Here is a 19069-nt window from a genome sequence, read left to right on the forward strand (position 1 = left end):
TTCGACCTATGCTCCAATTCTGTGGAACTCATTGCCTCCATACATTAGAGCAATGTCGGAGTTGCGACCTTTTGTAAAGGCACACAAGACTTGGTTGGTTGTGCATTTAAGTAATCAGATCTAATTTGCCAAATAGTCACTGTTGTATGTTTTTATGTTGAATGTTTTTATATTGTGTAAATGCTATTTTAGATTGTAAGTCGCTCGGAGCCCCTTGGTGGAGAACGACTAATTAAGAAATAAAGTGAAGTGAAGTGAAGTCACAGTGAATTCTATAGTACAGGGGTCCTCAAACTAAGGCCTGGGGGCTAAATACGACCCTCCAAGGTCATTTACCTGTTCCTCGCTCAGAGTCAATCTAAGTCTGAAACGACTTGAAAGCACACAATAACAACAATCCTATCTCATCAGCCAAAAGCAGGTCCACACTTCTCATTGAAATACTAATAAGCTTATATTTGTTAAAATTGTTCTTCATTTTAATTATTATATTAATTTTACGTGTTTTTTGCATTACAGTTAATATATGTGCACTGTACATATGAATTCACTCATGTTTTTTTTTTCAAATTATAATCCGGCCCTCCAAGTTTGAGGGACTGAGGGAGACTGAGGGTCTGGAGAACAAGCCTATGAGGAGCGGCTTAAGGAGCTGGGCATGTTTAGCCTGAAGAAGAGAAGGCTGAGAGGAGATATGATAGCCATGTATAAATATGTGAGAGGAAGCCACATGGAGGAGGGAGCAAGCTTGTTTTCTGCTTCCCTGAAGACTAGGACATGAAACAATGGCTTCAAACTACAAGAGAAGAGATTTCATCTGAACATAAGGAAGAACTTCCTGACTGTGAGAGCCGTTCAGCAGTGGAACTCTCTGCCCCGGAGTGTGGTGGAGGCTCCTTCTTTGGAAGCTTTTAAACAGAGGCTGGATAGCCATCTGTCAGGGGTGATTTGAATGCAATATTCCTGCTTCTTGGCAGGGGGTTGGACTGGATGGCCCATGAGGTCTCTTCCAACTCTTTGATTCTATGATTCTATGTGTCCAGAGGAGGGTGACTAAAATGATCAAGGGTCTGGAGAACAAGCCTATGAGGAGCGGCTTGAGGCTCATGTTTAGCCTGAAGAAGAGAAGGCTGAGAGGAGATATGATAGCCATGTATAAATATGTGAGAGGAAGCCACGGGGAGGAGGGAGCAAGCTTGTTTTCTGCTTCCTTGGAGACTAGAACGCGGAACAATGGCTTCAAACTACAAGAGAGGAGATTCCATCTGAACATGAGGAAGAACTTCCTGACTGTGAGAGCCGTTCAGCAGTGGAACTCTCTGCCCCGGAGTGTGGTGGAGGCTCCTTCTTTGGAAGCTTTTAAGCAGAGGCTGGATGGCCATCTGTCAGGGATGCTTTGAATGCAATATTCCTGCTTCTTGGCAGGGGGTTGGACTGGATGGCCCATGAGGTCTCTTCCAACCCTTTGATTCTATGATTCTATGACTGTGACCTGGCCCTCTGTTTAAAAAGTTTGTGGACCCCTGCTATTTTAGATGCACTATCAACCGGCTAAAACTTTAAATGCGGGTCACGCGGCATTCTTCCCTTTTTCTATCTCTATGGTCCTGAGCGTTCTCCTAAAGCGGGACCCGCTCGTCACAAACTGGCGAATCGCTGGAGAGGATTGGGGAGACGTCACCACGGTGAGGCCGGAAGTACGTAGCAGCGTGCGGTGGTCCCACCTCCGTCTCCAGGAAGCACCCGTCTTCCCGCTTCATCGGCGGGAGTGGGACAGGGTGCGAAGATGCCAGTGGCCGTGATGGCGGCGGCGGCGAGTGGCGCCTTCAGCTACCGGAAGCTGCTGGAGCAATGCGAGACTCAGGAGCTGGAGGTCAGGAAGGGAACCGGGCGTGGAATAGGCTTTCCTCGCCTCTCGCTTTCGAGTCTGGGACGGGGCCCTCCTCGTCACCCTCACAAACCCAGGGTTTGACCGTCTCGCCTGAAAGCCGGGGTTTCCCTAGGCCGAAGGAGCAAAGTGGGAATGAATGGGCCGCCCTCACCAGTTCCTCTATGGACACATGCTAGAATGAGTGCGGTTGGCTACCATGGCTTAATTCTGGGACGCATGGAAGTGGTAGTTCTACAAGGCCTTTTAGCCTCCTCTGCCGAGTGTTTCAATAAACTACAAACACTGTGATTCCAGAGCATTCAGCCATGTGGTGTCCCCTTCACTGCTATATAATCCACATTATCAAAGCAGATAGTCCACAATATTTGCTTCGATTATATGAGTCTACATTGCTAAATAATCCAGTTCAAAGAAGATAGTCTGGATTTATATGGTATTTATTTATTATTATTTGTCGTGTCAGTGCAACCAATCAATTATATTACATTTCTAACATAACAAAGCAAACAAACAGACAAAATACAAAATTTGTGAGTTTGGTAGTTGATTAAATGTCCTTTGACCAGTATCTGGCCACTTGAAGTGCTTCTGGTGTTGCTGCAAGAAGGTCCTCCATTGTGCATGTGGCAGGGCTCACGGTGCATCACAGCAGGTGGTCAGTGGTTTGCTCCTCTCCACACTCGCATGTCGTGGATTCCACTTTGTAGCCCCATTTCTGAAGGTTGGTTCTGCATCTCGTGGTGCCAGAGTGCAGTCTGTTCAGCGCCTTCCAAGTCGCCCAGTTTTCTGTGTTCCCAGGGGGGAGTCTCTCATTTGGTATCAGCCATCGGTTGAGGTTCTGGGTTTGAGCCTGCCACTTTTGGACTATCGCTTGCTGAGGTGTTCCAGCGAGTGTCTCTGTAGATCTTGGAAAACTATTTCTTGATTTAAGTCGTTGACGTGCTGGCTGATACCCAAACAGGGGATGAGCTGGAGATGTCTCTGCCTTGGTCCTTTCACTATTGGCTGCTACTTCCCGGCAGATGTCAGGTGGTGCAATACCAGCTAAGCAGTGTAATTTCTCCAGTGGTGTAGGGCGCAGACACCCCATGATAATACGGCATGTCTCATTAAGAGCCACATTTTATATGGTAGTGTATAAACTTTCTCAAACTGCATTCCTTCCACAGTATGGATGCACCTATAGTTTTTAAAACACAGTTGCCGTGATTTCAAAGAAATTCATATGAATGAAGAGCAGCGTTTCTCAAACTAGCTCTGCTCTTCCAGGTCTTTTGGACTTCAGATCTCAAAAATGCTAACAGTTTACCAGCTGTTAGGAATTGTGGGATCTGAAGTCCAAAACATCTGGAGGAATACAGTTTGAGAAACTCAGATTAGAGAAAAACATCTCATGAGATGTGATCTTCTTGGTATTTGTATAGCTGTGCCCTGCCACGCGTTGCTGTGGCCTATAGTAAAACTTATCAAAGTTGAGGTAGATATCTGGACTATTATGAAAGAGAGGTCCCTACCTATTCCTTCCCCCTTTTCCTCCCCCTTTCTCTCCTTTCTTCCTTCTCTACCTCTTTCTTTCTTTCACTACTTGGTTTCATCCTTCTCTCTTTCCTTCATTCCCTCCCCCTTTCTTCCTTTGCCTTTCTTCCCTCCCTGTTTGCTTCCTTCTTTCACTTTTTATTTCCTTTTATTTCACCAGCATCATAACAATAACAATAATGCAATGCATTGCCTCCGGGACCTGACACCTCTCCCATTCCCCCTAAAAGGGTCTCATAGGAATAATAGCATCATAATAATCATAGAAATAACAACCTTTACCCGCCACGTGTTGCTGTGACCAACCTTCCCTCTTTCTCTCCTTCTTTCCCTCCTTCCTTCCTTCCCTCCCATCTTTCCTTCTCCTCTTCCTTCTCTATCTCCTTCCTTCCCCCTTTTTCTTTCTCTTCTGGCCTCTTTCCTTCCTTCTCTCTTTCCTTCTTTCCTTCCCTCCCTCTTTCTCTACATCTTCCCCCTTCCTTCACTCCCTCTTTCCTTCCTTCATTCCCTTTTTTCTTTCCTTCTCTCCTTCCTTCCTTCCCCCTTTTTCTTTCCCTCCCTCTGTCTCTCATTTCTTCCTTCTCTACCTCTTTCCTTCCTTCCCCCTTTTTCTTTCTCTTCTGCTGTCTCTCTTTTCTTTCCTTCCATCTTTCCTTTTCTTCTTCCTTCTTTCTCTAACTTTCCTTCCTTCCCCCTTTTCTTTATCTCCCTTTCTCTTTCTTCCTTCTTTCCTTCCTTCCTGTCTTTCCTGGATTTTGACAGGGCGGGAAGGGGTGCGGTGGGGTTTGGAGGTGGCATGAAGTAAAAGGAGGTAAGATTGGGGCAGGCGAGTGATGGAGCGTGAGGTTGTGTGTGTGTGTGCGGCAGCGGGGGGAGTGATGGAGCGTGGGGTTGCGTGTGTGTGTGCGGCAGCGGGGGGGAGTGGGGTTGCGCGTGTGTGTGTGGCGGTGGGGGAGTGATGGAGCGTGGGGTTGCGTGTGTGTGTGCGGCGGGGGAGTGATGGAGCGTGGGGTTGTGTGTGTGCGTGCGGCGGGGGTGTGTGTGCGGGAAGCGGCGCGGCGGGGCTTGGAGTGGGCATGGCTTCCGCAGAGGGAACTGTGTGCGCGCGCCAGGGAACTTGCGGCTGGGCACCAATGCGCATGCTCAGTTGTTTTGCCATTTTGTGAGTGTGTTGTTGTGTTGTTTTTCATTTTGAGTAGATATGTTTGTACCTTATGGGTTGTGTTATGGGCATGGGAATTTTGGTTAAGTTTCGTTGGGGGGTTTGTGAGTTTTGTTGATTTGCCGTTTTGTGAGTGTGTTGTTGTGTTGTTTTTCATTTTGAGTAGATATGTTTGTACCTTGTGGGTTGTGTTATGGGCATGGCAATTTTGGTTAAGTTTCGTTGGTTTTTTTTTAGTTTTGTTGTTTTGCCGTTTTGTGAGTGTGTTGTTGTGTTGTTTTTCATTTTGAGTAGATATGTTTGTACCTTGTGGGTTGTGTTATGGGCATGGCAATTTTGGTACAGTTTCGTTGGGGGGTTTTGAGTTTTCTTGTTTTGCCGTTTTGTGAGTGTGTTGTTGTGTTGTTTTTCATTTTGAGTAGATATGTTTGTACCTTGTGGGTTGTGTTATGGCCATGGCAATTTTGGTACAGTTTCGTTGGGGGGTTTTTGAGTTTTGTTTCCTCGTTGGAGGCCCCTAACAAATTTATATATATAGATATGTTATTTATTTCCGTCATTTATTTATTTATTTCCGTCACTTTTACCCCGCCCTTCTCACCCCCAAGGGGGGACTCAGGGCAGCTTACAGAAAAAGGCACAATTCGATGCCTTGTCACATATACATACATATATAAAAGCAATTAAACAATTACAAATTAAAAATTAAATCATCAATACACAACAACACCATAAACACAGTAGTAGGCTAATCCTGAGCTCAGCGTTATGTAGAGTGTGGGTATCTGTTATCTGAACTCCAAAATTACAGAGAAGCCATTGAAATCCACAAGCATGTGGACAATTTCAACAGAAAGGAAGAGACCATGAAAATGAATAAAATCTGGCTACCAGTATTAAAAAACTCTAAAATTATAACAGCTAAACAACAGAGAGGAAAAAACCAGGCACAGATTAACACCTCCCAGCAACAGATTTTCCCAGACTCAGGCAGGCCTTCAAATGCTAATGAAGGTGATCAGCTAAACATTCACACCTAACTGCAGCAGGGAAGAGCTCCTTGCCCCACCCCAGCCATTCCACAGATATATAAACCCATTTTTCCTACTTCCAACAGACCTTCTCAACCTCTGAGGATGCTTGCCATAGATGCAGGCGAAACGTCAGGAGAAATGCCTCTAGAACATGGCTCTATAGCCCGAGAAAACCCACAAGAATCCAAAATTATTATTGTTATTATGTTTATTTATACACTGCTTTTCTTTCCACAAGAAGATGCAAAGTGACTGAAGTTAAAATAATTTTTGTTACAATATAAAATTTACAACTATACAAACATTAAGGCAGAATCAAATATCATTGATATTTTTAAAATTCAATTAAGATTCATAAAAACATATTCAAAACTTTATTCAACTTGTCTTGATGGGTGGCAGAGAGAGTGACAACTTTGTTTTCTGATGATTCAATGCACACATACTTTTATTGTGTATACATTTACTACCAGGCTATGTGTATAAGACCCATGCGAAGCATACAGTAAATAAATTTAATGTTTAAGGCCCCTTCTACACTGTCATATGAAATCCAGATTATCTGCTCAGAACTGGGTTATATGGCAGTGTAAACTGATATAATCCAGTTCAAAGCAGATAATGTGCATTATCTGTTTTGATAATCTGAATTATATGGCTGTGTAGAAGGGGGCTTAGGATCCTTTTACACTGTCCTTATATCCCAGGATCTGATCCCAGGTTATCTGCTTTGAAGTAGATTATATAAGTCTGCACTGCCAGATAATTTAGGATAAACAGATAATCTGGGATCAGATCCTGGGACATAGAGGCAATGTAGAATGGGCCTCAGACTCTTAGAATCCTATCTCATGAACAGTTTTCAAGTCAGTTGTCGTACATCTTGTATCACAGCTGTATTTGGCATCCAAGTTTTTAGAAGGGGCCAAACATAGATTATCTTACTTGAACTGGTTAATATGGCAGTGTAGATGCATATAATCCAGTTCAAAGAAGACGTGGATTTTATGTGGCAGTGTAGAAGGGGACTAAAAGCACAATTGTGATCTGTGTTTGTTCTAAGAGGTCCCAGGACCTGATATTAAAACAATTCTCTATCAACGCTTGTCCCACACCATCTGTATCAGTATGTTGAGAGCAACATGTCATCAGAGGGGTCTGAAAATACGAAGTACATTTATACATATACATGTATTCTAGAATAATAATAAAATCAAAACTCTTCAGATCTGAAGCCTTTTGGATAAGGCATACTCAATGTAGAGTCCTTTTACTGTGTTGGAAGTTTTGCAAGCAGTTCAAGCACGTTGGTTGAATATGTGGACTTACTTACATGGCCTCAACTGAAAAAAATATAGGTAGATTTGTCTCTTCCCTGCTTCATGAGAAATAGGGCTCAGTATCACAACCCTGACTATTTGTGCCCGGGTTCTGCATCCCTAAGAGTGGTATTAATGTCAGCTAGCAAAGTCTCATAATTTAGGGAATGGTGGTTCTCTTTCAAAATGCTGAGTTCATAGTTGTTTATTTGCGAAGCAGCCAGCTTATAGCTCCTGCACGTGTGCTTTTCTCAAAAAATAATATATTCCTAAATGTATCTTCTCACAGGAAAAAGGCTGCCCTCTTGACAGTTTTTCAGAACTGCAGTAAATGCAATGGTGGGGGTTCCTTCTTTGAAGGTTTTTAAACAGGCTGGATAGCCAGATGGCTATCCAGGGGTACTTCGATTATGCTTTTCCTACATGGCAGAGGTCAGACTGGATGGCCCATGTGATCTCTTCCAACTCTTATAATTCTATGAAATGACCAACCAGCCATTGATGAGATTATTAAGAAAGGAACTCCATGGTCTTTTCTGGTTTGGACCAAGGAGAAAACTCAGTGGTAGCTATCTTAACCATTTGAATGTGCAGGTTAAATGTGAGGATGAAAGAGTTTTGAGTTCTGAAAGATTTTTCCCAACAGACACACAAGAGACCTTTTTCGTGAAAAGGAAAAATGCAGGCATTTATTTATACCAGCTGGGATTGCCAGAGGCCTGCTACAAAATAATTCTGACAACCACCAATAGTAACAAGCCACCTTTGGTAATTAAGCATTATCACCAGAGATCAAAAGGAACATACCCTCTTTTGTATAAATAAAATGAAGTGTTTGTTTGTGGGATTAACATAACTAAAAAACCACTGGACAAATTGACACCAAATTTGGACACAATACACCTATCAGGCCAATGAGTGACCATCACTCATAAAAACACTGAAAAGCACAGTGGAAAAGGCTTAAAAAGCCAAAAAATAAAATAAAAAATACATTACAATGCATGTGCTAAGCCATATACATAGATGCAAACACACACATATATACAAATATATACACACACAAAACACATATATACAGATTGGGCCACAGCAATGCATGGCAGGGGACAGCTAGTAGAAGATAAATTGCCAGTCTTGTATCTATGCCAGCACGTTAAGATGTGCAGCTGTTATTACAAATAGGTGGGGAATATCAACTACAATGTTAGCTCTCCCAAGAAAAAGAAAATTACAGCTGTGCTGCAGCTGTCTCGGCTGTCTACCTTTCCGGGCCTTGTTATCAGAGAGGTTTTGCATTTCCAGCTGCAAGCACACTGAACAAAAAAATCTACATTTTGCATTTGATTTGGGGTGCTAATACAGAAAATTGCATTGAATAGACCATATCAGCTCTAGTTTCTGATACGGAACATATGCCATGGTCAATGATAGGGAAGAGGTGGCAAGAGTTGTCTCTCCTTCTGTGGCGGCAAAAAATGCCAATGGGATTTTGGCCTGCATCAATAGGAGCATAGTGTCTAGGTCCAGGGACCTACATTTGGCATCCTGACAATTGATGGTTAAGTGATTTTAGCTGATGGATTCACTATTTCAGTCCCTGGATGTAGTCCCGAAATCCTCTAAAATTTAATCCCGACTGCAGTCTTCATTTTTCTAATTTACTGATTATAAATGGCTGCTTACAAAGGCCCTTTGTCAGATGCTGTTGAACTAGTAGATATCCTTGTTCCCATATTCTCTTTTGAAGTTGGGGAAGTAGAAGCATTCTGAAGCCTCAGAGACAAACCGAACCTCCTTCTCTGAGTATAGCTGAAGATGGCGTGTGGTACACAAGTAAGAAATAATTTCTCAGGCAGTCAAAACACAAGACCTTTTGATAGATCTGAATTTGAGGATCATATCTGTAATTGTGCTTTTAGGCCTCATCTACACTATCACATAAAATCCACATCTGCTTTGAACTGGATTATATGTGTCTACACTGTCATATTATCCAGTTCAAATCAGATAATTTTGTGTAGGGACTCTTCTAAAATCTTGGATGCCGAACACAGCTGTGATATAAGATGTGTGACAACTGGCTTGAAAACAATTCATTTGATAGGATTCTAGGAGTCTGAGGCCCCTTCTACATTGCCCTATGTTCCAAGATCTGATCCCAGATTATCTGTTTATCCTAAATTATCTGGCAGTACAGATTTATATAATCTACTTCAAAGCAGATAACCTGGGATCAGATCCTGGGATATAAAGACAGTGTAAAAGGGTTCTAAGGCCCCTTCTTCACTGCCATATAATCCAGATCATCAAAGCAGATATCCCACATTAATTTGCTTCGAACTGGATTATATGGGTCTACATTGCCATATAATCCAGTTCAAAGCAGATAATCTGGATTTTATATGGCAGAATAGAAGGGGACTTAGTAGACCATAAGCTGAACATGAGTCAACAGTGTGATTCTAGGCTGCATCAACAGGAGTCTAGTTTCTTGATTGATTTCTCATAATCCCATTCAATTCCGCTTTTACCTCACCTGGAATATTGTGTCAAGTTTTGAGCACCACAATTAAGAAGGATAGAATTGTTCAGAGGAGAGAGACCAAAATAATTCAAGATTTGGAAACCAAGAGGAACACCCTGTTTAGTTTGAAGAAAAGAAGCCTGAAAGGGGACATTATAGTCATGCTTAAATACTTGGAAGAATGTCACATTAAGGAGGGATCAAGATTGTTTTATGCTGCTCCAGAGACTAGGGGCCCTTCTATACTGCCATATAGTCTAGAATATCAAGGCAGATTTATTTATTTATTTACTTACTATGTTTATATACCATTTTCTCCCCCTCAAGGAACTCAGAGGTTTCCTACATTATAAAGGCAAAATTCAATTCCATACATACACGTGAAAACCAAAGGATAATAGCAAGACAACATTCAACTATAAATTAACCAAACCAAATTAAAACATAAATATAAAATGTTCTGTGAAAAAGAAATATTTATGTGATGTCCCGGCTTCAAACTGTGCTTCAGGTGGGTAAATTGTCCCTGATCTTAGTCTGAAATGCATCGCCCAATTCTCTGAATTCCCTACTCTAAATTAAATTACACTTTTGATGGGCCATGGTAGCACAGCAGGTTAAATGGCTAAGCTGCAGAACTTGCTGATCAGAAGGTCGGTGGTTCAAATCCACTGACAGGGTGAGCCCTCATTGTTAGCCCCAGCTTCTGCCAACCTAGCAGTTCAAAAACATGCAAATGTGAGTAGATCAATAGGTACCACTTTTGTGGAAAGGTAACAGCGCCCCATGCAGTCATGGGGTGCAGGCCCAAAATTAATAAGAACATCAGCCCTAGTCTTGTCTGTTGTTTTTATAATTAGAAATACCTAGTTAATGTTTAGTATTTTTGACATCCTTTTGCGTGAAGGCATCTTAAGAAGTTACACAGTTGTGAGGAATCTAGGTCCTTTTCAGCCAATATAAAAAGAAACATAAATCTTTTAACTAACCCATTTGTATTCTTCATATGACACGGATGTTCTGTACTTTGGATGTGTAAGGGGAACTGGGAGTTGGGACCTTTTGTCCAGCCCTGACCAGACTTTCTCTGAGTGAGGTTCCTGTCTCGGTCCTTTTTCTTTGTGTTCTCTCCTGGCATTGTGGTCCTTTCAGGCTTTTCATTACTTCTTTCCTGGAAGCATCTCCCCAAGGCAGTCATTCTCATTATTCAGATGTCTTTCAGTCTCTGACTCTTTCGTGCTCAGCCCAATAAAGGTAACCTAACGCAATCCATCATTAACTCTTGGTTGCAGGAGAAGAGACTGTACCCATCAGTTGTGTTGCCCAGATAATGGGGAAACTGATTATCACAACCAGATTTTTAAAAATCAGCAGATGCCAAGTTGCATAGTTTTACAATGTATTAGGTGAGGATAAGCTTCAGAGATTAAAGAACCAGCTTTAAGTTTTATAAAATGTTCTTTCAATACTTTGAAGTCTCATTATAGTGGCACCTTGGTATCTGCTGGATTTTGGTTCCAACGTCACATGTGGATGCCAAAATCTGTGGATTCTCAAGTCCCATTATATACAACAGTGTATTAAAATTGTTTCACCATAGACGAAATGATAAAAATCAGTTCTCTTTTGGGGATTTAAAAAAAATTCCCAAGCCCAGATTGTTCAATTTGGGGATACATAGAGCTCATTGTAGATACATTTGGTAGTCTCCACACAAAATGAAGACGTTTGCTCTTGCACACTTTTATTTTTTGGGTATGAAGAAGTGCAAGTCTTCCTTTGTTGGTTTTCTCCTCCACTGGAATCACAGCTATAATGGCGGAAAACACTTTTCTTTTTTAAATGGTATCTAAATGAATATAATTGAGATGAGGAATTCATGTTTTATTTGTATTGTGGGAAAAGGAAGGACTATGAGTGTTGCATTATCTAAAATAAATCACTTTGATTTTTTAAAGGCCCCTGGCGGAATAGCAACACCACCTGTTTATGCCCAACTCCTTGCTTTGTATCTTTTGCATAATGACATGTAAGTAATTATTTTTAATGTCTCTAATATGGGATTTGAAGAGAGTATAGTAGCATGCTGTATGCTTATACATTTATTTCCACTGTATTTCTTGCTAGATTGAAATATGGTAGTAAGATCTGGCAGAAACAAGTCAGGGTTATGAACTACTTCATAAGATCATGATTAATAATAGTTTGTTTAGTCATCCAGCAGTGTTCGCTAATATACTTAGTTTTACACAACAAGCCAGTATTCTCCAGAATTCTGTCTGTCTTTGATGTGGTATTATGTACAAAAAGTTAATAATTTACTAAAAATGCTACTGCAATTTATTAATCTTCTTTGTCCCTTTGACTGAAGTTCTGTATCTTTGATTGTAGTTCTTGTGTTTGTCTTTAGTAGATGACAATATTATAAAATTATAGTGTTATTTTTATATTTTCAGGAATAATGCACGGTATTTGTGGAAACGAATCCCTCCTGCTATTAAGTCCGTAAGTACTTTTCACTACTATAAAAAGGAGAAATATTATAGACTTCTGCATTTTGTTTCCTTGTGGTATTAAAAAATAGATAGTAGTTGGGTCGCTCTTGATGTTATTATCTTGGAATGTTATTACCATTGTGTCAATAGATACGTTATACTTTGTGGATTTCAGTGTGATAACAATATGATCACACAATGTGATAACAATATGATTAAAATTCAACTGTTTCCTTCAGTACTCATGAAAGAAGATGTAGTCGTTAATAGGGTACATCCTGAGTTCAGCTGCTTAGGGGTTGGTTTGTGGAACTCATATGGGAAGAAACACAGAGGATTGTGCTTAATCTTACTAAATGGCAGGTGATTGAAATTGCTGATCTGGAGCTCACTGTATGTCATAGAGGCAGGAGAAGATGTCTTCACTATTCCACACATGTGTATTCCTCCCTGTCCAACTTTCACTACAACAGTGTCTTCATTTTCAGTTTGTTCATGGTGGATTTTGCTTCTGTTTGGGAAGGATGAGAATTATGTCAGGATTGAAATGCGCATGAATCCTAGATGGATAGTTTCAATGGATTACTGGAGCCATGAAGCCAAAAGCTCTGCCATGCAGAATACATAAGTTAAAGTCTTCACAAGAGATGGCCATCCAAACTCTCTCTAAAGACCTCCAAAGAAGTAGAGTCCACCATCCTCTGAGGCAGTACATTTCACTGTCCAATAGCTGTTCTATTAAAATGTTTTTTCCCCCTAATGTTTTGGTGAAACCCATCCTCTTGTAGTTTGAGACCAGTTGGTTTATGTTCTAATCGCGAGCAACAGAGAACAAGCTTGCTCAGCCTTCTAGGTGATATCACTTCAAATATTTAGATATGTGTATTGTATTATCTCTCCAAGCTATGTACTTTGATTGTGCTTTTCATGCATGGCAGGAGGTTGGACTGGATGTTCCATGTGGTCTTGTCCAACTCTTTTTTTCTATGTTTCTATGAAGTACATGATGATTTAGCTTCATAAACAGAGTTTGGAAATCAGTTGAATGTTAAATCTTTTGGATGGGTTGTACTTTAATCCAGAATCAGATTATTAGCTGTACAGAATTTCTGTGAAAATTCATAACATTTCACATACTTTTCTCCTGAACATTAGGAGAACATTTCTCTTTACATTAGGATCTCAGTTCAGATATTCTAGAAAGTGGTGTAAGTTTGAATCTTTTCTTTAAGTCTCAAGTCTTGGGATAACCATGCTGAGAGACAGAAGGTATTTTCCCAGCCACTCTCTGAAGTAGGAATTAGGGATAAAAGGACACATCTAGGAGCACATTCTTTTCCGCACTGCACTTGACAGGAGAGGATTAGGTTTGAGGAGGAACTGGAAGAAGATTTCTGCTTCAGTGTACAGAGAGAAGAAAAAGACAAAAACAAGCACAGGAGTGAGAATAAAAAGAGACGGTCACTTTCAAGGTCACATATCACTGCATGACATGAGTTATGGTAATTTGTGGGAAATCGTCACAGTTCTGAGAATAACAGACCATTTAGGATGGACTGAATACCAAAATGAAGATAATGAGCTGTGCTACAGAAGGCATAAATAGGAGCAGCAAAGACACTGGAAATTGTGGCAGAAACATGACTTGGAGCCCATCTTTTAACTAGTAAAAGCAACATTAACTCTGCAGGCAAGTTGTAATTTTATTTAGTTAAGACCACCAATAAATACCAGGTGCTCTATGCTATATTTCATAGGAAGGAACTGGCAAAACCACCTGCAAATATTCCTTATCTCAGGAAACCCCATGAAATCCATGGTGTTGGCATAAGTCAACAGGCAACTTGAAGGCTCAAACTTTATACAATGTTTTTATACAGTGGTCTCATGAAGTGAGTGAAGGTACTGCAAGTCCCATCATCCATGGTCCATCCTCCTCCATACAGCACCAGGATGTAGAGTGGATCATGGGAGCTCTGTGTGCCAAGTTTGGTCTCTATCGGTCTCTGCTGGGGGCAGAGATTTCCACTACTCAACAGCTCTCACAGTCAGGAAGTTCTTCCTAATGTTCAGGTGGAATATCCTTTCCTGTCATTTGAAGCCATTGTTCCACATCCTAGTCTTCAGGGCAGTGAAAGACAAGCTTGCTCCCTCCTCCCTATGACTTCCCCTCACATATTTATACATGTCTATCATGTCTCCTCTCAGCCTTAGGAATGGAAGTAAACATGACTTGTCATAGATACTGCAAGAGAAAATGCTTATTTCTTCTTTCCAGCGGCCTTATATCTGTGGTCAATTGAATACAGCACAAAGTAGGATGTTTCCTGCTGAGCATCTCAGACAAGTTTCCATTTGTATATGGAAAAGCGGTAGTTTGCATGACCAAACATGGACTTTGATTAGGAAAATTGCTTTGCAGTTAGTGATTTCTGAAACAGATGTGGCTTCCTTCTGAATCATTTTTTTTATTTTGCAGGCAAATCCTGAACTTGGTGCAATTTGGGCAGTAGGGCAAAGAATTTGGCAGAGAGATTTTCCTGGAATTTATACAACAATTAGTGCACATCAGTGGTCGGAGTCTATTCAGCCAATCATGGAAGCACTGAGAGGTACAAACGTTGTTCTATTAGTTCTGTTTCATTCTATATGATGACTGTGATTTCATGGAAGTGTTTTGCCCATCTTTTCTTTTCTTTTGTTTTAAAGAAATGCCCAGTTGCATTTCCTGTGGACATGTAATTACCCAATTCAAACTTTATCAAATGAATCTTTATCAAATGATAAACCCTCATGTCGCCGTTCTTGCAGTGCCCCAGAGGAGTGCTCAGTGTTCATTTGATCAGGTTTGTTGAGATAAATTTCACTTGGGATGTCTTGATGATGTAGACTAAGACTTATGAATCAGTCTGCCTCAGAATATTCTTTTTGTCGTTTTTTAAAATGCCTGTGGACCAACAAACAAAATGTAGCATGCTTCTTACGTATATGGTTAGAAATGCAAACATGACATAGTACAAAAATATGATATGAAATGCAGGAGAGTAAAATGCTATAGAAAGATATAGAAAGATATTGCCTGCCTTGATCCAGAAGAAGTGGACTGATTGAATGAGTCCAAGAGGTGATAGAAATTTTAATATGTAAGAAAAGCTAATTGCCCTTTTGTGGGTGGGGGCAGCAGTCCTCCCTTTCCTAAAGAGGACTTCCTGGTCCCAGAAAACTGGATGAAGGATAAGGGGAGCCCTACCTGCATATTTTGGCGGCCTTTGATGCTAGGCTTGTGCACGGATTCATTTGGTTGGTTTGATTTGGCCAATCCTGTTTGTTTAGCTGGCCATAACAATAAGGGCTCAGCCAACATGTTTTTTCGGCTGAACGGGCCATGTGGCAGCCAGTCATGGTTCCTCCTCTCCTATTCGGCATCACACAGCACATGAAGAGGCTGCTGCATGCTCACATGGTGTTTCCGTGTGAGCCCTGCCTGTTGGGCCAATCAGAATAGAAGAACACAGTGACGTGTCTGCAAGCTGTGTCTGTTTAAAAGGGCAAGCACCTCCACTGCTCTCCGTTGCAACCTGGCTCTAGAGAGGTGCTTCAGGTGCTTGCTCTCAGCTTTATTTTTTGGCTTGGCTTCACCTCTCTCTAGAATTGAATGTTTTCAGTTTTCCTATATTTTCTTGATTCTCACAATTTAGTGGGACTGGGAGTTGGGAAAGTGCAGGACAAATGGTTGTGTGTGCATTTGGGGACTTGGGAGCATCTCAAATGGCGTGTGTGCATTTGGGGACTTGGGAGCATCTCTTTCCTCTTGGTATGCTTTTCTTTGAAAATATTTGGGTGGCTCTGAGAGCCTTGAGTCACCCTTTAGCTTCTTTTTCCCCTCCCCTCTCCTTCAGAAAATACTTCTAAAAGATATTATTTTTAACAAACAAACAGAAAAGCCTCATTCTCAGAAAACTGCCACCTAGTAGCCTACCTACCTATAATTTCATTCCTTTGCAAAGAAATTTTCTCTGTTTATATTTCTCCCTGCCTTCTGAATTTCAAGTAATAATAATAGGTATTAGTAATAAGTAGTAAGAAGAACGACAAAACTTAGTTTTGGGCTTAAATCTGTGAAGAAACTTTGCCGGAACCACCATCTTCACCTTTATAAAATACTTTTAAAAGATAATAATAATTAATAATGATCATCAACAACAAACAAACATTGCATAATGTAAGCAATATTTGGTGGTGTTTAGAACTGGGAGATTATGGGATGTAGGAGGCAACTAGTGATTGCCTGGGAATTTGAAGTGGAATATGGGAAGAGTACATTTGAGGGAAGGATTTGAGTTTCTCATTCGTGGTCTCTGAAATAACACATATGGTAGTTTGATGTGCATGCGCTGCAGTCTCGGAATCCTCTTAACAGTTGTTTGAGCTTTGGCTATAACCTCGCCCAACTTCCCCAGAAGGCATATAGGTGCTGGGAGGGGCTGTAGCCTCAGTTCCTTTTTTTTTTACCGCAGCCTTGCAACAGCTATTAGGAACCTCTCTTACTTTACTCACATTTACCTACTTACTTCATTTACCATGGACTGCTTTGACTACGATTTTGTACTTTTTTCGTATTTTGACCTTGGATTGTGTTTGACTATCCTGAACTTCTGGCTCCCCCAACCTCTGGCTTGTTTTACGGTTATGCTAGGTCTGCCCCAGGATTTAAGAAGTGTCTTACCTGTGGGAGGTAAACTCCCAGATGCCAATGGGCTTGACAAGTGCCTCCTCTGTTTGGGCTTCCTGCTTGGCGTTCACACCACAGCCAAGGAAAAACAAGAGAAACACATCTGAAGGTGCTACTCTATGAACGGGCCCTCCTCCCTTCAGCGAAGCACAAGCGGGCGGCTTTTGCCCCACCCCGCTGCGCATGCTGACTCCACAGGTAGACTTACCAGCATCTTCTCTGCCAAAGAGACCTCATTCAAAGTCCTCAAAGCAGCTTCTGGTGTGGAAGCACTCCAAGAAGGAAGGACAGAAGAAAAAGAAGAGGAGGAAAAAGGAGCACAGCACGCACAATGCTCCATACGCGGCCTCCACTTCAGCGGCAACCGAGGCCTTGCAAATGCAAGTGCCATCGATGCTGCTCAGCTTTCGTGTTCGGTGCATAGTTGCTTTTGGCTCACTCCTAGAATACTGGCTCGTGGAGGCATAGACTTGCTTCCTCAGAACGAGCCTGGAATAGCCCTCCCTCTCTCCATACCGATGGAGATGTAGGCTCTGCCCAGCAAGGGCGAAACAGCATGGACGGCTCCCACTGAGCCCTGCCTGCTCATGTGGGCCTTGAAGCCCCCTCGACCCGAAAAACAGTATCAGCAGTGAGTTATTGCTCATGCTTTCAGGCACTCTGCACTGGACTTAAAGTCTTTGCCCATAGGGACAACCTGTCTTCCCTTCTCCACCGAGGAGGACAGAGGCTCATTGCAACCTCTCAGCATGGGTGAACATGAATGTGCCTCCTCAGCCTCTCCCACTGGATTTTGAGCACATCCAAAGCTTGCCAGGAGGCAGATATTATTTTGGAGCACTTTCTGCTGTGCACCGACAACCCCTAGTTCTATCCACACAAGTCTTGCCTGTACAGGAAGAACCCTTGATGCAACATCAAGTTGTTGAACATCACTCTGATTTAGCATCAGACTCAGGTTCATCTCATATTTCAAGAAGCAAATGACCCCTCTCTATCACCGGACTTGCCAGTGTCAGAGGATATGGTGGGGGTTTTGGCTCTTATGACTTGTCTGGCATGAGCTCTCAGCTTGCCTGGAGTTCTGTCTGAGCCACCAGTGGATGACCCACTTTTTCCTTCTGACCAATGACAGCAAGGTTCAACACCATCAGCATTGTTCCCTGCATTGCCATACCTGCTTAAGCTGGCACAAACTCCGGATATTTCTCCACTTTCAGTGGCCCCAGTTTCACAGAGAAACTGCCCTCTACAAGGTGGACCTGGCACCAGCACCTTGGGCAACAAAACCACCAAAACTCAAATCGGTAGTGGTGAATATGACGCATGGCAAGTGATCCTCTAAAACGCATACTACATCTGCTGATAAAGAAGGGCAGAGGTTGGAAGGCTTAGGCAAAAGGTGCACGTGGCTGCAGGTTTTGTAACCCCCTAGCACATTATGGGACATACATGGCCTCCTGTCAAGATTATCTTTGGTGAAAGGTCAGCCCATATCTCCAGATGCTGCCTTAAGAACACCAGATGTTCATGAGGGTTTTTAAACAAGAAGCGTTGTCCCTGTGACAGGCCCAGAAAGATATTGTGAAACATATGACTGACATGGCAGGGAAGTTTTTCACTAAAGCGATGCTTGGCTGTGGGCCTCTATTTTCTCCAAAGAAGGAAGGGACCTTGTACAGAACTTACCTGTTAGTGATACAGGTCTGTTCAATTCAGAAACTGAAATGCAGCTCAAGAGTACACATGGCCCAGAAGGTAGAAGAGGCAACAAGGGGGTCGGCTACTCTCGATCTCATCCTAACAAATACGGAGGACTTGATCGATGCAGTTGAAGTGGTCGGATCCTTAGCGGCAAGTGACCATGTGCTTCTGTAGTTTGAGGTACAAAACTAAGACAAGTCCAACCCGCATTTTGGAGTTTAGGAGAATGGACTTCCGAAAAATGAAGGAAATACTGAACAGCATTCTGTGGACACAGATACTAAAAGACAAGGGAGTTACGGATGGATGGGAGCTATTCAAGAGTGAAATACTCAAGGCGCAATTGCAAACAGTACCAACGAAGAGAAAAATAGGACAAGTGCAAAAAAGCCAGAATGAATGTCAAAAGAACTTCTAACTGTGCTAAGACTCTAAAGAGACATACACAAGAAGTGGAAAAAGGGAGAAATCACCAACGAAGAATTCAAACAAATAGCCAACTCCTGTAGGGAAAAGGTTCACAAGGCTAAAGCACAAAACGAGTGCAGGCTTGCCAGGGACATTAAAAACAATTAAAACGACTTCTTTTCTTATGTCAGTAGAAAAAGGAAGAACAAGGAGGCCTCCCCTCTTATAAACCTCCTCCTTTCTCGCTGCCTTTGCAGCATA

General features: G+C 41.9%; 1 protein-coding gene across 3 annotated transcripts in view; it reads left to right on the plus strand.

Moving 5' to 3' along the window:
• Positions 1 to 1700: 1700 nt before the first annotated feature.
• The window catches only part of COPS8 (COP9 signalosome subunit 8), a 32193-nt gene continuing 14824 nt past the window's right edge, over positions 1701 to 19069 (plus strand). The window contains exons 1-4 of one of the 3 annotated variants that reach the window (XM_060783530.2): positions 1701 to 1873; positions 11428 to 11498; positions 11926 to 11974; positions 14444 to 14576. In XM_060783530.2, coding sequence (XP_060639513.1) covers positions 1787 to 1873; positions 11428 to 11498; positions 11926 to 11974; positions 14444 to 14576 — 340 coding nt within the window. In that variant the 5' untranslated portion in view covers positions 1701 to 1786. Of the gene's footprint in view, positions 1874 to 2114; positions 2325 to 11427; positions 11499 to 11925; positions 11975 to 14443; positions 14577 to 19069 lie in introns of those variants that run through there. The other 2 variants (XM_060783514.2, XM_060783522.2) reach the window with 2 other exon arrangements.

The sequence above is a fragment of the Anolis sagrei genome, chromosome 1, assembly GCF_037176765.1.
Source record: "Anolis sagrei isolate rAnoSag1 chromosome 1, rAnoSag1.mat, whole genome shotgun sequence".
Lineage (NCBI taxonomy): Eukaryota > Metazoa > Chordata > Lepidosauria > Squamata > Dactyloidae > Anolis > Anolis sagrei.